The 13,118-nt window shown below is 36.0% G+C and overlaps 1 protein-coding gene across 2 annotated transcripts in view; it reads left to right on the forward strand.

Annotated features, from left to right (window-relative positions):
• Positions 1-13,118, forward strand: part of Galnt13 (polypeptide N-acetylgalactosaminyltransferase 13) — a 469,688-nt gene that overhangs the window by 260,091 nt on the left and 196,479 nt on the right. For both annotated transcript variants that reach the window (XM_026777759.1, XM_005346417.2), the window contains exons 5-6: positions 10,882-11,048; positions 11,534-11,741. In XM_026777759.1, the coding sequence (XP_026633560.1) occupies positions 10,882-11,048; positions 11,534-11,741 (375 nt within the window). The remainder of the gene's footprint in view (positions 1-10,881; positions 11,049-11,533; positions 11,742-13,118) is intronic.

Consider the following 13,118-nt stretch of genomic DNA (forward strand, 5'->3'; position numbering starts at 1 on the left):
GAGAGGCCCCTCAAGGAGTTTCCCGACTGTATCGGGTTGCCTTGTTTGTCTGTTGTTGACCTGCATTCGTATATAGTAGACTGTACTCTGAAAACCATTTTAAGGGAGAGTTGCTTTGATTTCCACTATGGAGAGTTTAGGTAACTTCTTAAGAAAACTGTACAACTATAAGGAATTTTAGAGATCACAAGAGATAAAGGCATGAGAAAGCTTTCTTGGAGGAAACAAGATGGTCAATGTTACTAGAGTTAAAGGAGATAGTAACAGGTGTTGGAGCCCACAAGTATTTTACAACAAATATACAGGTGACAGACAAATAGGCAGATCCATGGGAAGCGGATGTGTTTTCTCTTGAGGGCTAAGGATGGGTCCATACCAAGTGTGGTGGTTCCAGGGTTTCTGGTAGCATGTTGTGCTGAAAACAGAGCCATCTCAAAGGGAGGAGGCCAGGTAGAGGAGAGAACTCTCACAGCAGGCAGTCTCAGAACTTCATGTTCTATTTTTAATGTAGCATAAATGGTATCTGAATGTCCTCTGCTCAAAGAAAGGTTAGATCAACCGAAATCACTAAACAATTCTTAGCAGATGTCCGGAACCCTTTCCGGGATTGTTTAGCTCCTTCATATACTGACTCGCTCTCTCGTAGCTTTTGGTACTGCTTTCTATGCTCTTCCTAGTTGTTCAGAGACAATGGTGGCTGCTTTCTCAAATTGCAGATAGAGTCATAAAGCCACGAATGGAATGCATCTTGGGATAGTCCAATTTAGGGCACAATAGGAGGGTGATGGAGGTTGCACTGAATTAGTGTAGTTAACCCTGAAACCTAAATGTCACTTGTTATTAAATGCCCTGCAGCTGTTATGTCACTTAAGACATCCTGACCTGCTTTGCAACACTTTTCTTCTTCTCTTCCCCTAGTCTCTTTCTCCATTCCTCTAGTCTTTCCTGCCTCAGTTTTCTGCCTGGTCATCAACCTTTAAATGTTTTCCCTCTCACTATTTTCTTGTAGGATACTGTTTTAATTACTTATTTTTATTTTTCTTTTCCCTTAACATCCAAGCTGTGTTGGGTGGGAAAGTCACTGCTTTGTTGTTCATTCAGAGCATTTAGTGATTTCCTGTTCTAGGAGAGTCAGTTTTCCTGTCCTGCAGGAAAATAAACATACCGAGGCTTATATTAATTAAAAATGGTTGGATACCAGCTCAGGCTGATATTACTAAGTACCTCTTACATTGTAAGTTAATCCATATTCCTAACTTGCACTCTGCCACGTGGCAGTGCCTTTTCTCACTATGGCACACTCACTTTGTTTTTCCCTGTGCCTGCTAGCAATTCCTCTCATTCCACCCTTCTTCCTCCTATCATTCTAGTTTGGCTTTTCCACCCAACTCTATCCTGTTCAGCTATTTCCAGTCAGCTTGCTTATTAAACCAATAAATAATGACATATATGCATACAGTGTAAATGAATATTCCAGAACACTTCAGTAAGTGCACTATGAAAAAAATATTCCCCCTAAAAGGCATGCTTTCTTTTTTTCCCCCAGAGTTATCCCAGTATTTATTACTACAGTAATGAAGTACCTGTTTTCTCAAAGGAGAATTCTGTCTATTCTTCATAGCTCAAATACTCCAAGGTCTCTTCAAATAAACACCCCAAAGTCCTCAAGTTTTTATCAATGCTCTTTTCCCTGTCAATGAATTACTTTTGTTTTTGTTTATTTGTTCCTTTTGGTTTATATTGGTTGTTCTGTTCTTTTTTTGAAGTACTAAATTAATTAAAAGTTGACAAAGAACATTTATTAAAGAAACTTCATTAGCATCAAAATACATTATGAAGCAATTCCTTGTGTCTTAATATTTCCTAATGTAGTCTCTTTCTGATGATTTCGGTCAACACACCTAGGAGACAGTTCTCCCCCACACACACTGGGTAAATGGTGATTTAACTAAAATGTGCATTCTTTAGGTATATTTTATATCAATTGACTTCTATATTTTAAAATTTAAAGTAAGACAAGTATATCAAGAAGCAGTTAAAAACATGGAAGTAATAAAATCAATATACACATGTTATAAGGATATTGTTTTCTAACTACTGGCATAAAATCTTTGCATGCATTACCTCTTTTTAATCCTTCCAGCTTTACAAGTAAAATGCTGTCATTTTCCTGTTTTATAGTTATATAAACTAAGATGTGGAAACTAAAAATATAAACCTTCGTACTCTGAGTTTACACTGCCCAATGACCCCATAGTGGCTCTTAGGTTGTAATAGCATCTCAGTATGAAAGAAGTGTGAGCATTTAAAGGCTTCAGATTTCAAATCCATTATTAGTTTAATCGCTAAATATACACAATGTCCTATATACACATGTCCTATATATTTCTGTAAGAAAATAGCAAAATTAATATTCCATTGTATTATCCCTGTCTTTTAATTAACATACGATATAACATTGCTACAAGAAATAATTCTGGATTCTGAATGGTTTGTGAATAAAATGGGTTTGAGGGAGGAAGATGTGGAAATATGGCCCCCACAGCATGACAAATGCATAAAACCTTGTCAGTGGTCAAAATTCTACCAGAAACAAGGCCAATTCAAGTGATTAGAGTGATTTGTAATATTTATGCAGAGATTTATAATCTGAGACTCTTATGATCATAAAGTACTTTCTTAATATTTATTTTAGAATTCCATTGCTTGTCCATAAATATCTTGCATATGTGCTATGGCAATTTTACTTCACGGAGGTGATGGCAAAGCTGTAATGTAGAGATTGTATACATAGGCACCCAATTAGAACAGAACCATAGCTTCCAAGACACAGACATTGCTTAATAAACAGGAATTCTTTTTCTTTTTAATCTTTTTTTTTTTTTATTGAGAAAAGGAAAAAAAAAACAAGTTTCCGCCTCCTCCCAGCCTCCCATTTCCCTCCCCCTCCTCCCACCCTTCTTCCCCTCCCCCACTCCTCTCCGCCTCCCTCTACAGTCCAAAGAGCAGTCAGGGTTCCCTGCCCTGTGGTAAGTCCTAGGTCCTCCCCCCTCCGTCCATATCTAGCAATAGAATTCCTGTTTGTTAGGCTTCGTGGCTTCGTGGGAGCCTAACAAACAGGAATTCTATTGCTTAGCTTTAAGGGGGATGCATTAGAATGCAATGACTTGTGAATCTTTTCTTTAGTTTCTTTATTTTTAAATTATTTGCTCATTTATTTGTCTGACTATAGATGCTTGGAAAACAAAAATCAATGGAAGGTTCAAGAAACTGTGGAAAAATTGTACTTGTATATCTCTAGTACAGATTATAATAATGACTATGTGACTGGCGAGTGAATCTCATGCCTCCTATAATAGCCTGCATAATCACTAAGTTTTAATTTGCACAGTTCTTATTAGATATATATCGTTTGTGGCACGTAGAAGAGTAAGTTCCAGAGTGGCGGAAGGAATAAAATTAAATTTCCGTGTGTGTGTGTGTGTGTGTGTGTTTGTGGGTGTGCTTTTTAAAAGACTCCCCTACTTTGTTGATATTAAATTTACTACAAAAGAATTATAAATAAACTTGTAGAGGCATATGAGATGTAGAGCAGAAAGTAGTAGAATAACTTTAAATGGACTTATAGAAGGGAAGGGAAAGAAATTCTCTGCTCCCTGTTTCTGTCTCCTGCAGCATAATGGCCAGACAATGTTCCCTGAAGTCAGGAGACAATGTTTAAAACTGAATACAAGAAGAAACCCCAAAAATGAGAATTGTGAAGTAACATCCCGACCAGAGGCACTCTTTCCCATCACCAACAATATGTATAAGAAAACAAAGGAGCAAGGGTGAATCCAAAAGTAAACAGGAAAAGAATGAATTAAACGGTGTACCTGAATTTTTAAATAAAATTTAACTTGATTTATATAAAATTTAAGGTACTCAGTTACCCCATTTAGATAAAAGAATTAGCTTTTGGACAACTTTAACATATTATACATATAAGGTGATCTGCAGAAATGCAAAATTAAGTACTGTATTTTACTTGGGGTCTCAAATTGCTCAAAATTTGAAAATATTTTAAAAGAAAGAACTATTTTATCATTGCCTGAGTTTGATTCACACAGATGCATTGGGATGTGACATGAGTTTCTGTCTGTGGTTATTCTTATCAGGGAATGGAAGCTACATATAATTTTGCAATTTTCATTATTCTTTCCAATTTTCATAGCTCTAAAAAATAAAAGAATATAGAGGGCTTATGCTACAAGTTTTCAGTTTAATTACTATTACTAATCTTCTTTACCTGAAGCAGTAGAAGGTAATCACTGGCTCAATAAGCAGCCCACAAGCAAGCCACACACACCATAGTGTTGACAGCCTTTGTTGGGAGTCCTAAATGGATTGTATCTAACTAAAACACTGTGTAATTATGGCTCCTTTGTGAATTCATGTTCTCATCTTACAGTCAATTTTTCTTCCTTTGATGCATCATGTTGTGTTGAGTAGCTTATCTGAAAACATCAACATGCCTTTGAAAAGGAGAAAATCAAATTGCAACAGTTTATGTTCTCATAATGTGTGCATAGCCAAGGGGAAAGATAGCAAATAGGTTCACTGCCTCACATATTTCGAGGTTGTTTCTGTTTGAAACATTCTAGCACCCTCATATTCCCTCTGAAGTAGGGCAGCTGGATTTTTTGCTGTATACACCTTCAACCAAAACGCAGGAGATTGAGCATTACTGTACGCCCAGATGGCACACGTGTTACACGGAAGAGGCTGAGAACGTCTGGCTCCTCCGGCCTTCAGTTGTATAAAACAATTTCTAAATATATGAATCCCATACATTTTATTTTCAATTTTGTTTTAGGCAAATGTAATGCTTCTTTTGTTTTAATGTGCTTGTGAATCAAAGAATTTAAGGTTATAGTTCTCAGCTTCTACTTCACAAAAAATCTATTCCTAAATATAGAATTTTTATTTAATTTTGAAATTATTATGCATGAATTCAAGATATTTTGATCTCATCTACCCAATTTACTTACCTACAGTTTCCCCTGTATATGCCCTTCCTCCACCAGTCCTCTCCCCAACTTTTTCTGGTTGTTATTATTATATTATTATTATTTCATTATTATTATCCCCATGAGTCCAATTAGTGCTGACCATATGTGTGTAGTATGATCCCATACTCTGAGAGATCATACTACTGCTGTTGCTAAGTCTCTAAAACAAATAAACTCTGTCTTCCTCAGATGTGATAAAGTGCTAAGAGCCTTTTAGCTAAAGGCAGGGCAGTAGAAGTACTTCTTTTATCTCTGCTGGAGTTTACTGGCTTGATCTTGAACATGCCTTCTTCCACCAACCATAGTTGCTGGCACTTACTGTGCATATCAGCCATGCCATGTTCAGAACACTGCATTTCGTAGCTCTACACATTCACCAGTTTTCATATTGTTTCTTCCCCGTTCCTATGATGTTTCCTAAGCCTTCTACAAAGGCAAGGCTATTACAGCTGATCCCTTCACATAGGAGCACTCAGTCACCAGAACTTTGACAAGTCCAAAGTCTGTGAATTAGCTACTACCTACTGTAAAAAGAGCTTCTTTGACCAAAGTTGAGACCAACACAAATTATGCTTAGAAGTAGATAATAAGATATGTTGACAGTATGAACACCTAGGAAATGAACAACTCTAGTTTTTTCCCCTAAGGTCTATGGGATACCCATTCATGATCTTTGGAAAAAGGTTAAAGTATCAGACACAAACTCTCTCCTCTGGAGCAGTAGTTAATTTCCCCCATGATTATCACACCACTATTTCACCATTGGATATAGCTTGCCTGATACCTCAGTATTATAGCATGCTGAGTCTAGTGTTGGGAAAGACCACTGATGCCTTTTCTCCTAGAGTAGCTTGAACAGCACTTCCCAACACTATGAAAGTCAGCCATTATATATAGTGTCTTGGTCAATTTTAAACTGATTTCTCAGTATTTACAACCAAAGTATGCTGTGCCCAGGAATCTGGCCCATTTAGTTATTTTTAATGCTCAAATGCCTATACATTTTAATTTCTAATATAAATGTATTTCAACATATTATTGCATGGCCACTCTATAGCTATCTTAATCAACATCTCTGCGACTGAAGCTAATACAACAATATTGTTTAAAGTCATAATAAAGAAATTTTCATATTGCCTGAGTATGAATAAGGGTCATATACACAATCTTACAAAATTCAAAGAAAGTGAATTTTTACTTACTTGCTGGTGCTATACAAACACATTGTGTGACAATTCAGTATTTATATGAAATGTTTCCTTGGCCAAACTTATAATTCTATTTGAGTTTCAGACTGCATGCAATTCCTTTAACAAGAAGACATAAATTTCTAGTGCAGATTCTTCTTTTTATCATTAAAGTTAACTTCACAAAAATTGGTTCCAAACAAATGCCAATTTTTAGCAATTGTATTTGAACAATTGTAAGAAACAAACAATGTTGATTTATGAAATGTTACTTAAACTGTCTTCCCATTTATAAGAATCCTGTTGAAAGTTCTTTTCCCCTGTCTAGTATTGAACCCAAGGCCTCATTGAGTGTATGAAAATGACACCTCAATTCCTAAGACATCTCTAAAATTTTAAGTCAAATGAAATAGTCCTAGGGAAATGGCTATTTCTCATTTCATATAAACATTTATAATGCAGTGTAAGATAGGCGTATTTTATTTAAATTATTTTTTCTGATTAAAAATAAAATTAGCAATATTTTTCTAGCTACTATTATTTAAAACTCGATTAAACATGTAAGACAATATGAGGACGATATCATTATGCTTATTATACACAATAAGCTACTTTATTTTTGTTTTAGGAATTTTATTTTTTATTTTATTAAAAATAGTATTTTCCCCAAACAATGTATCCTGATTACATTTCCCCTCCCTCTACTTCTTCCAGTTGCTCCATCCTCCTCTTCCGTATGATCTTCTCACTTTCTGCCTCTCAGAAAATAAACAAGCTTCTAAGTAATAAAAACAAAATAAACTATAATAAAATAAGACAAAAACTAAAACATCTGAATTGGGCACTCCTATCTACTGCTGGAGGAAGCCTATCTGATGAAGGTACTGATCTATAAATATTGGAGAATATCATTAGTAGTTTTTACATTGATTTTTTTCCAGTTGTTTTTGACTCAACCTTAGGTCACTGAATTATCCAGTCTTGGTTCCTGGCCATCCTGGCAGTATAAGGCTCAGGCTTCCCCTCCTGCCATAGGCTTCACATTAAATCATACATTGCTTAGACACTCCCACATGATCTGAGCTGCCACTGCTTCAGAAGATCATACAGGTGGGATAGATTATAGGTGGGGGTTTTTGTGGCTGATTTGGCTTCCAGGTTTTTCTTTGCATAGCCTGCAGAGTACCTTTTCACATCAAAGAGATTAGAATGTAGGGATAAAGCCTCCAAGCCCACACCAGCTCAACGTCTCAAAACTCAAAAAGCCAAGTAGTAGTTGGCCTTAGCAATGGAGTCCTGCTGTTAATTTTCAGAGGGTGAACTTCATTCCTAGCATCATCCTACAATCTGCTATCTTAGCATCAGCCTGGGATCTCTGCTGGTCTTACATGTTTAATCGAGTTTTAAATAATAGTAGCTAGAAAAATATTGCTAATTTTATTTTTTTTAAAAAATGTAATCCAGTCCTCCCACTGGAAGCCTTGCCTGGCTACAAAAGATGGTCAGTTCAGACTCCACACCCTTCATTACTAAGAGTTCTCACTAGGATCACCCTCAGAGATTCCAGGAAGAGCACACTGAACTGTTTCCACACACACCCTCAAATATCCTCCAACTCCAGCTGCACCTCCCCATAACCACGCCCTCAATGTCCCCCACCTGATCCTTCCAGCTCCTCTTCTCACCTCCCCCCAGCCCACCCTCAGAATCTATGCTATGTCTCCCTACCAGGGAGATCCATGCTTCTATCTTAGAGCCACCTTCTTCACCTAACTTCTCTGGGTCAGGAGATTATAGCTTGGTTATCATTACTTAAAAGATAATATACACTTATAACTGAATAAATACTACATTTTTTTTCTGGGTCTGAGTTACCTCACTGAGATAATTTTAATTTCTAGTTCCATTTATTTGCCTGTAGACTTCATTTTTTTTAAACACTGAGTTCTACTGCATTGTGTAGATATACCACAATTTCTTTAGCCATTCTTCTGTTCAGGGGTATTTAGGTTGTTTCAAGAATGGGACTGTTATAAAAATATAAAGCCATAACACACATAGTTGAGCAAGTATCTATGCTGTAGGATGGATTATGATGTGGGATAGCTTCTGTATATGTGTTGTTTTTATTGGTTGATAAATATACAGGCATATTTCTGTATGCCATCAAAGATTGGGTCTGGTTTTCAAATCCATTCGGTTAATTCATGTCTTTTTCCAGGGAACTGAGGCCATAGATATTGAAAGATATCAATGAACAATGATTGTTAAATTCCTGTCATTTTGATGTTGTTGTTGTTTATGGATGTGAATGAGACACTGGTGATTATCTGTTAATTTAGTATCTGCATTAAAATTAAGTTGGTTCATTGTGTACAAAATAGATATAATGAGTCTGGAATTAACATTGGTGATTGTTTTTCAATCACAAAATAAAGTTAATGAAAATAGTTTAAACTTAAAAAAGGAGCTGAGTGTCTATTTTAAATTTTACTTTTTCTTTATTGTTGTTTGAGACAGGATTTATTTCACTGTGCAGGCCAGGCTGGTCTGGATGCTACTGTGTAGTTAGCCCCAGGATATCCTCCAACTCAGGGTAATCTCTGCCTCATCTATGCTGTGTTAATAAGCAGTATCTAACATCTTCAGCTGGTTTTATCTTTTAAGATTACTGTGTGCTATTCCACATTTTCTTAGTTGGCATTTAAAATTTCAAACAGAAAATCCTGATTTAGAACAATTCACTTAAAATAAACAAACAAAAACCCCGACACTTTGTAGCATATATTGAATGTGAGTCATGGTTTAAGTCAGAGGCTGTTGAGTGTTGCGCTCTCTCCACATGGTTTACATAAATATGCTTTAGTGATGCTAATGATTATATTGTCATATTTTGTGCCTGGCATGCTAAAGGTGATGGGAGGGTTTGATGAGGCAGAGAGTAGAGAGTTGAAGAAAACAGTGGAGAATCCTCGTTTACTGAGATGGCCTTCTCAGTTCATTTAGTAATGACTGACTGGAGGTAGTTGTGAAAAGATGATGGAACACAATGACGCTGTTGGAACGTTTCCAAAGCATGGAAAGATCTAGGAACCTATCGCTACGTTTTTCTTCTCTGCACAGTATTTTTTTTTTACAGTGCAGAGCTCATTGGATGTTCATTTTCAAATATATCCTTGATAAAAATGTTAGACAAGATGTATATGGATATTCTTGCCTGATTGTATTTTAGAAGATTTACTTATTGGGTGACACTTTAGGTTGTTTTAAAGGAGGAAGGTCTCCATAGGCATGCCCAGTTTGATTTCAATGTATGACTCCACCTCTTAAATCTCATTGAATATCTTTTACTTCCTGTTTAAAAAAAAACCAATTCTAACAATATTGCATAGTGTAATATGCTATTAAATATGGCAGGAGAATTCTGATTAATTTTATTTCATGAAACTATTTTAATTTTCTGCTTCTTTAGAATATTCTACCTTAAAAATAGGTTAGGGTGAATAAACTTCTACTCCTGCTCCAGAAGTCCTCTGACATTTTGATAACTCATACTCAAAGTTTTAAAATTACATGAGACCAATAGCTACAGATTCAAAAGTCGACAGAGGAAATAACCCTCTGCATATTCTATTTAGGGCCACCTACTTACAAAATTGCACAAATTGTTTATCAATCATAACTTTATGAATTGATGACTGGTGGAGTAAGATCTCAGTCGTCTGAATTTTTTTTTTTTTTTTCGAGACAGGGTTTCTCTGTAGCTTTGGAGCCTGTCCTGGCACTAGCTCTTCTAGACCAGGCTGGCCTTGAACTCACAGAGATAGTCGTCTGAATTTTTAAGCACAATTAAAATTGCATTTTTTAAACAGTAAGTTGTAAAATTAATGATAATTACTTTCAGCTGCCAACTGATTCATATGCTTCTGAAGGCAGCAACAAAGTTCTTCAGCAAAGACTTCAGGTTCCATCCTAGTCTTAGCAAATTAGATCTGTGTTTTAACAAACCCATCAGGGATGTTTGTAGCAGTAAAGTTCAGGAAGTACAGGTAACCAAATTATTTCAATTATGCCTAGAATAACAAGACATTGGAGACGCCACCGTCCTAAAGCACCTTGGAGAGTAGTTATAGTTTAGGACATTCTCAAGTGCACTAAAAAGTTTATGTATTAGAAATACCAAAGTGAAAAAATAATAGCAGACTTACAGGTTTTAAATTTGTATATATAGTTGTCTATTTCTACTAGTATAGCTTTTTGAGTTTAGTTTCCTTTTTGTTCAAACAAAGAATAAAACCTGTTTCTAATAATTGAAATTGTCTCCTATGGTATTTGGTGCTCTAAATTTTTGACAGTTTGAGAATATTATTTTGGTTTCCTTAGAATTATGGAAATTATGCTGCTTTGTTCCCTGCAGGAGTTAAAATAAAATATTGGTAATTATGCATATTTAACTTTCAAAAGACCAAGTGATTACTCACAGCATTTATAAAGAGGGAAATTATTTCAGATATTCATAAATCAGCTCTTTGGTAAAGGACTTTGAAGTCTGAAGTTGTTGTGCGATGAATATCCCTACTGAGGAAGATCAGATTGAAATATGAATTTATTATCATCCCTCTTTTTTCTTTGCTCTTTCCCAGATGCAAGACAAAAGTCTACCCTGACGAACTTCCAAACACAAGTGTAGTCATTGTGTTCCATAATGAAGCTTGGAGCACTCTACTTAGAACTGTCTACAGTGTCATAAATCGCTCTCCACACTACCTGCTCTCTGAGGTCATCTTGGTCGACGATGCCAGTGAAAGAGGTATAGACTCTGCTTTCCATGCCTGTAATTTAGAACCATTTCTATGGTCGAAAAATAGCTGGGCAATGATCTATATTCTGCTTTATAATCAATCACCTAGCAAATTGATACATACCATATTTTCATATATGCATTTAATACATTGTATACATTGTTTATGCACACTTTGAGAATAATTAAATGCTTTGTTTCTTGTTGTATCCTATCACCAGAAATAAATGAAAATGGTATTTTAAAATGTTTTGTTTTCCTTGACTAGTTAATACTGATAATTTCTATGATTTGATATGTAACATTAATTAACTGATGAACTATCTACTAGTTTATTTCACTTTAAACTCTACATATGAAATTGCATATGCATATGATATCTGAATGTATGAGCTGAGGGCTGCCCCTCAGCTGAATTTTCTTCCTAAGAGTATTGCCATTCTGTTCTGAAACAACTCCAAATTTGCCTCATCCATTCTTGTTCCATGTTACAGATTTTCTCAAGTTGACATTAGAGAACTATGTGAAAACTTTAGAAGTGCCAGTAAAAATTATCAGAATGGAAGAGCGCTCTGGGTTGATACGTGCCCGTCTCCGAGGAGCAGCTGCTTCAAAAGGACAGGTCATAACTTTTCTGGATGCACACTGCGAGTGCACCTTAGGATGGCTGGAGCCCTTGCTGGCAAGAATAAAGGAAGACAGGTAGGGAGTCTGGTGTTAAGTCTGCAAAGCTTACACCTGAACCTTTGAGGGCAACTCCAGCTGTCTATCACAATGCCTTGACCAAGGTTCTATTTTCGGAAGGTTTATTTCATATGCTTTGAAAAAGGTGGCTTTTCTCATTTTTAACAGGAAAATAGGACTGATTTGCATTGAGCACGGTAATTGTTTTAAAAAATAATCAAATGAGTCGATGAAAAATGGTTTGAGCATTTATAGGCGAAATAAATTAATCCAGTCTGACAGAATATGTTGAAGGCAATTTTCAAAGCACCTGTGGTACTCCCAGCTCCCCGTGCAGTGGTTGGTGATGTTCTTACAAACTTGCTTATGTTACTAGAAGTTCAGTGAATACTTTAGTTCTTCCTACTCCCTCGGCAGTGTTCTCTTCACTGCTCCAGTGCCCTCGGTCACAGTCTAGTTCAACTTCTCCACGATGCTCTTGTGAACACACACACACACACACACACGCACACACGCATGCATGCACGTGAGCCTTCCTGAAATAATACACTGTTAAAAGAGTAGAGCACAGTATAATTATTTCAACAATAGTCTTTCTACCTGTCAGTTTTAAAAATTTTAAAAATTAAACTTTGTGAAGTGAAAACCCTTCACGCATACCTTAGCTCTTCCTAATGATGACATTTTGTAGCTATTCATAAACATGGGTGATAAATTAGTGTAATTCTTAGTACGTAATGAAGATAACAAACAATGAGTGCTATCTATTATCATAAAGCATTGTAGAACACCTCGCTTGCACAGCCATGTCATGTGCAGTAGAGGATCCCAGAATTGAAATGTTTAATTAGACACTCCAAACTACTGCTGCTTTGTATAAGTTAGTTCAGCTACATCACATAAATGGCAGGAGTTGGCACTTTCCCTGAAGATAGATGGAGCTTGTCAGTAAAATGAATCCCAGTAGTTTAAGAAGGCAGTGGGAACCCTTTAGTCAATTGAGTACAGTACATGACTAGCAGCATTTTGTATGCTGTGCTGTGCCCACACAACACTGAGACTGACCAAGCAAAATGTACTTAGGCTCTCTTCAATGTGTTTTCTGGACCTTTTGTACATTATGCTGTTCTTTTAAACATGCATTTTATATTTAATATAATACATCATCATTATAATGTTTCATTATAGCCCTGCATAAACCATCTTTTTTCTAACAATTTATTTGCATTATATTTGTACACAATGAGTCTTTTTCCTGGTTTTAAAATTGTCATAACTTTCTTCATCCATTCTTCTATTGAAGGGCATCTAGGTTGTTTCCAGGTTCTGGCTATTACAAACAATGCTGCTATGAACATAGTTGAACATATACTTTTGTTGTATGATAGGGCCTCT

This window comes from Microtus ochrogaster, chromosome 4 (assembly GCF_000317375.1).
Source record: "Microtus ochrogaster isolate Prairie Vole_2 chromosome 4, MicOch1.0, whole genome shotgun sequence".
Taxonomy (NCBI): domain Eukaryota; kingdom Metazoa; phylum Chordata; class Mammalia; order Rodentia; family Cricetidae; genus Microtus; species Microtus ochrogaster.